This window comes from Elephantulus edwardii, unplaced genomic scaffold (genome assembly GCF_000299155.1).
Source record: "Elephantulus edwardii isolate Elephantulus edwardi_28Jun2011 unplaced genomic scaffold, EleEdw1.0 scaffold00004, whole genome shotgun sequence".
Lineage (NCBI taxonomy): Eukaryota > Metazoa > Chordata > Mammalia > Macroscelidea > Macroscelididae > Elephantulus > Elephantulus edwardii.
In genome coordinates this window covers 4571938-4578505 of record NW_006399754.1, presented here as the reverse complement: position 1 = coordinate 4578505, position 6568 = coordinate 4571938, and the positions used below count along the sequence as shown (strand labels likewise).

Here is a 6568-nt window from a genome sequence, read left to right as displayed (position 1 = left end):
GCAAGTTCTTTATAAACTTTCATTAATACCTCAATTAAAAAACTATATTCAAGATTTCAGCATAGAATTTGCATTAAAAATTATTGAGATACTTTGTTGTTACGTGTAATCATGTTATTTATGACTCATAGCGACTACATGTACAACTCTATACCCTGCTCTCTCCTTCGCCAATCTTACTGTCTCCAACACACTTACCCCAAAACCCCAGTCACTGAATCTAATCCATCTCATAGAGGGTCTTCCTCTCTTCCACTGTTAAATACTAAGACTTCAAAATAAAATCTATTATTTTATACTTACTGTTTTGACTATGCAAAGGCATTTGACTGTGTGTATCACAACAAATTTTTGCTAACTTTGAGGAAAATGGGAATCTCAGAGCACTTGATAATAGTGCTTATGCAAAACCTATATTTGGACCAGAAAGCTGTCTTCAGAACAGAGCAAGGAAACACTGCATGATTCAGAATCAGGAAAGGAGTGCATCAGAGATGAATCCTGTCTTCATACCTTTTCAGTCTATATGCAGAACAGATCATTTGGGAAGTTGGGCTTTATGAGGAATGTGGCATCAGGATTGGACAAAGAATCAACAACCTAAGTTATGCAGATGATGCAGCCTTGCTTGCTGAAACTGAGGAGGATCTGAAGTCCTTGCTGCAGAAGGTCAAGGACTGTAGCCTTCAACATACATTGAAGCTCAACATCAAGGAAACAAAGATTCTCACCACTGGGCCAATTGGCAGCACAGTGACAGATGGAGAAGAGATTGAGGCTGTTAACAGTTGAAGCTAGCTTGACTCCACAATCGACATTCTTTTTTTTTTTTCCCCAAATTGAATATTTTATTAACATGGTAGTTGTCTTTGTAAACAATCAACATTCTTAACACTAGCAGTCAGAACATCAAAAGATGAATTGCAATGGGAAAAGTCTGCTGTCAGAGATCTCTCTTGAGTGCTGAAAAGTCTAGAAATTAAGGTGTGCCTAATCCAAGCCATTGTCTTTGCAGTTACTTGCTATGCATCAGACAGCTGGTCTGACAAAGGGTGACAGAGGAAGAATTGATGCTTTCAAGTTGTGCTGGAGAAGAGTCTTGAGCATATCATGGACAGCAAAAAAAACCCCAAACAAACAAAACCCAACCAAATAGATCTGTCTTGAAGAGGTGAAACCAAGTTTCTCCTTGGAGGCTAAGATTTTGAAGCACCCTCTAATGTGTTGGGCATGTGGCCAGAAAGGATTGATCCTTGAAGGACATCATGCTTAGAAGGGTGGAGGGACAGTGCAAAAGAGGAAGACCCCAGATGAGATGGATTGATACAGTAAGGGGGGGCAATGGGGCTAGGTGTGTCAGTGAGACTGGCTTAGGATAGGGCAGGCTTCAGAACTATTATCATAGGTTGCAGGCGACTTGATGATATCAATAACTGTATCTATCAAAGCTTGCGTATGTATCAATTAGAACTAGACATATGTCATGTTTTCAGTAGCCAAATGTAAGTAGTGGCTGTAGGATTAGATAATATAGGTTCAGATATTTTTGTCAAAAATCCCTGCATATCTGATCTTTTCACTAGTATCTTTTTTTTTCTAAATTACTTTTAAAAAATATTGTAGGTTATAATATGTAAAAGGAGAAGTAATTTTAAATAGACCTTTCCCTTGGTAAAATTTAGAAAAGCACGTTACCATCTTTTTTCCAGATATTTAAAATATGCGATAACTGAGGGAAACCAATGGAGAGTTCGAGTATCCTCTGTGTGCTTAGTGTTAATCCTAATGGTTAGACATTGTCGTTAAACGGTCGGAGTATCTGGGGGCTTCGTTACTTGATGTCTTGCATACATGTATGTATGTGTATGAAAGAGAAATTATAGTAGAACAATGAGAAATATTATTATGCCTCTGTAAAATTTGTGATTATTCTTCCCTTGTGATTTATACAGACTTGGACTTTTATGTCCTAGTAGAAAGTTAGCATTAGATGCTCTCATAAAAGGCAGTTGTTGATTGGGTGGTTACTATTCATTTTCCCATAAGGTAATGCAGTAAGTTAACCTTTCCCAATGAACTCTTGTTAATTAGAACGGTAACCTTACTGGAGTTCTTTCTTGCTAGAGGTAGGAATTACTGTAACTAACTAGTTTTATTTTTTTTCTACCTCAGGCCGTTCATACTCTGTGTGTTCTCCAAGAATGCTTAATCAGTGTCTGGAGTCCTTGGTGCAGAAGGTGCAAAGTGGGGTTGTAATAAACTTTGAAAAAGCAGGACCAGACCCCTCTCCTGTAGAAGGTATTATTGTAATTATAGATGTTTATGATGGGTTTTTCCTTTGTTCAGGTAGAACTGGGGATTCTGATTTGGCCTTTAAAATCGAGTGACAAAACTTTTGTTAGTAATAAGGAAAAATTTAAATAGAAAAGCCATTAACATCATCTTTTTCTATTAATAATTGTACATAATTTTAATAAGCATCAAAGTTTTGTAGATAAGCATCTTCATATTTCCTTTTTAATATTATTCTTTGTCCAGTATGTGGTTTTTTTCTTACATCCTTTAATTCACAGAGTGCTTAACCGTGGTGTTTATTCCTTAACTACATTGTCCCAGGATCAAATTGATAACAACCAGCTGGCTATCTTCGTCCCAAAATCAGACTGACCTTTGCAATTAGGCTTGACTGTTAACTTGAGCCAGGCACTATCATAATTTATTTATTCCCACCTTCTGTGCAGAGGAACTATTTATATTAGTCAAAGATCTAAGTTACAAGAATTCTGGGGTGTTTGAAACAGTTAAGTGCTTGAATACTAGTTGAAAAGTTGGTGGTTTGAAAACCAGAGGTGCGTGGGGAGTGAGGCTGGCACTTTGGAAAGGTCACAGCCTTGAAAGCCCTGAGTTGTGGGTCGGCTGTGCACGTGGACCTGTGGCCAGGAGTTGGGATCCCCTCTCCGGCTGCTCAGCAGCAGCATAAGGAGTTACACTAGAACCAATGGGCATTTACAGCAAGTGTCTCTGCCCTGAGCATATTTAAAGAATTAGACAGCTCATGATAGTTCATGACCAAGGTAATAGAGAAGAAAGAATTGAGTTATATACAGAAGTTAGGAAGACTGTAGAAGTTAGGTGTGTTTGGTTTTTTTTTCTCTTTTAAACAAACCCAGCCAACAGATTTCTTAAACATGGAACATAATGATTTCTTTTTGTTTTAGTGCTTAGTTTACAGTTTATGTAAAACGAGCACTGTAATTGTTTATTGAGTGATAGAAGAGAATGACTATTTTGCTAGAATTATTTTAGATTAAAAGTTACTGTCTTGATTCTTAGTTAGCATATGATATTTTGCTTTTATTACATATTAGTTAAAATTATATTAGTTTAGCAGCAACACACTTGCCATTTCCATGTGTCTGGCACTGTTTTAGAGATATGGTAAGTTGAGTGCTTATATTTCTCATTGATTAAACATTTTGAACATAATTCATTTACCATAGAGAATATTTTATTTGTTCTAATGGATGAACAGTGTTTGGTGGAGCTCCCAGATTGATTCAGGTTTGCAAGCAGGAGTGGTGTCCACTTCATAAACCACATGCCTCTGGAAACTCTATGAACATAAAGAAACAACAACAGTTAAAGAACAGGATTCAGGTCTTTTGTTCATTGGGTCACTATGAGTTGTGCTCGACTTGATGGCACTTAGCAAACAACAACAATGGATAAACAAAGGATGCTTTGAGAGGTACTTTTTTCAGCTAGTGAGCAGATAGCTAGAATTTGCAAGCTCTATTGTCTAGTGAGGTTTTTTTGCTAATTATAATGTTAAACAGTAATGGTAGTAATTTACTATTTTTTTTTTAATGGGAAAATCCAGCAATGAACACATGTGAAGGCATGTTTACTAACCTGAGTAACGGTAGACAACATTGAGCTTTGTTTCTCCTCTTGATGATAGATGCTTTTCTTTGTTCTTCATTTCTTTGCTGTAGATGGGCAGCCAGATATATCAAGGCCTTTTGGATCTCAGCCTTGGCATAGTTGTCACAAGCTCATATATGTCAGACCAAATCCTAAAACTGGGGTTCCTATAGGTCATTGGCCTGTTCCAGAATCTTTCTGGCCTGATCAGAATTCTCCAACACTAGTAAGTACCAGAAAGACTCTGACTGTAATAGTAATAATAATAGTAACCAGTTGGTTTTGGTATTAGTTCTGAATACCCTTGGCAGTTAAAGTTGTAACTCATTTAGGATATTAGACAGATGAGCTAAGTGTTAAGAACAGCTATTACTTAAGAATAGAAACGAAACATCTTTTCCTTCAAAATGTAATACCATCCTTAACACTTTTTTTATTGGCATCTGGTTCTACAGAACCACAAATGTAGCAAAATTTTCTCTTTTGACTCTTAATGTGACATGAGGAGCTGTCTCTGGTAAACAATTTAGAATTTTAATGAAGATTTGAAAATAATTCTAGTAGTTTGTCTATTTAGTTATCCTTCTATTTTTATAATTATGGTCTTATGCAGTATTTGTCCCTATGAGACTGAATTTGTTCACTCAGCATAATTCCGTCTAGACACTCCCATGTTTTATAGTATTTTATGAAATCGTTGCTCCTTAACACTGTGTGGTGTTCCATTGTGTGAGTGTGTGTACTTTTGATGTCCATACTACCTTTAAGGGATTATTGTATAAACAAGCTAAAAGGGTCTGTGATGGTGTAGTGGTTGTAGTGCCAATCTGCTGACTGAAAGGTAGACATCTCCCGGCCGTTCAGTGGGAGGAATTTGAGACAGTCTCTGTCCTTGATGGTCTCTATGAGTTGGTATCCTCTCGATGTCTACGGGTTTGGGTTTTATGTCCAAATCTGTAATAGTCTGCAGGGAGTTGTTTTGCTAACCCAAAGGTGGCACTTATCTGGCGGTTAAAAACACCAGCAGTTCCAGGAGAGAGAGATGGACACTTTACGGCCTCTGGAAACTCACTGGAGGATCAGTTATGAGTCAGTTCCAATTCTATGGCAGTGAGTTTGAAGGTTTTTCCCTCTTACATATTAAACAACATTTTAGACTAAGATCTCTGACTGTTTTGGAAGCCACTAGTATATACAAGTCTTTAACTTATTTCAAATGAAGATTTATGAAGATATCTTATTTCTTGTATATAAACATTTAAGACGACTTATTTACTTCCAAAATTTTACATTTAACTTGTTCAATAAATTTTAAGACCTAAGAAGATTTATATTCTTTATAGGCTTTGAAATTTTGTTAATATTAAATAATTTAAGCATTTTAAGTATTTTCTTTCCTTTTATGGTAAAGGCCAAACCCTCACCAACTAAATTGAGGTACTGAGTATATTTTCATAGTGAGGAAAATTTAACAGTAAGTTTGTTCCTGATGTTTTGTGTAGATATTAATAATAAGACTTCTTCCAGCCACCTCGCACATCTCATCCGGTAGTGAAGTTTTCCTGTACAGACTGTGAACCAATGGTTATTGACAAATTGCCTTTTGATAAGTATGAGCTGGAACCTTCACCACTGACTCAATTTATCCTGGAAAGGAAATCTCCTCAAACTTGTTGGCAGGTGAGCAGAACAATTGTAATGATTTAGAAATTTACATTAGAATTTTCTTTAAAAGTTAAATTTAATGTTTAGTTTGTTACTAAATATGAGTGTTCAAAAACTCCTTTAAACAGGTGTACGTGAGCAATAGTGCAAAATACAGTGAGCTTGGCCATCCTTTTGGTTACTTGAAAGCCAGTACGGCACTGAACTGTGTCAACTTATTTGTGATGCCTTACAATTACCCAGTCCTCCTTCCCCTGTTAGGTGAGTAATTCCTTACAATCATCCAGTCCTCCTTCCCCTGGGAGGTAAGTAATTCCCCACTTGGTTTCTTCCCAAAAACAGGTGTTGGGAAACATTTGTAATTTTCCTAATCTGTTGGAAAGGAATGAAAATATATTACAATTTGAAAAATGTAAAATCTTTCTAAAGACATTTTTGTGGAATCTATGTTACGTTTCTTGGCAAATTGGAAATAAGTGTTAAAAATACCTGTTAGTCTGTAAACTGATAAAAATGACTATATTCTTAAATTTTATCTATTTTCCTATATGCTTCATATTTAGCATTGGCAATGTATGCTTTGTGTTTAAACAAGATACATTTTTTGCATTCATAAGATACGTGTTGGCTTTTCAAAGAATTTATACTTAATTTCATTTGGACAAAGTGAATCTGCCTCAAAAAAAAAATTTCTAAGTTTCATCTGCCTGTAATTTTGTGAGGATGTTTTTGTATAATAAGACTCTTTCTTCCTCCAACAATCACCTCAGATTTGAAAATTTTAATCAGAAATTAGTATATATTCTACAGAAAATGTTATGGATACTTTCTGTTTTGTATCCAGGTCTAGACAGGATATGGATCTTTTTTCTTGTATATTAAGCCATAATTAGCACCTTCTCATTTTTAAATTTGTATTAGCGAAAACCCAAATCCCGATACTACTTTCTTACAGTAACAAAGCATAGACTTATAAAAT

The 6568-nt window shown here is 35.8% G+C and overlaps 1 protein-coding gene across 2 annotated transcripts in view; it reads left to right on the top strand.

The window, feature by feature from the left end:
- The window catches only part of INTS6 (integrator complex subunit 6), an 89229-nt gene that overhangs the window by 59614 nt on the left and 23047 nt on the right, over positions 1-6568 (top strand). For both annotated transcript variants that reach the window (XM_006879514.1, XM_006879515.1), the window contains 4 exons: positions 2173-2298; positions 3996-4150; positions 5452-5604; positions 5718-5850. In XM_006879514.1, coding sequence (XP_006879576.1) covers positions 2173-2298; positions 3996-4150; positions 5452-5604; positions 5718-5850 — 567 coding nt within the window. The remainder of the gene's footprint in view (positions 1-2172; positions 2299-3995; positions 4151-5451; positions 5605-5717; positions 5851-6568) is intronic.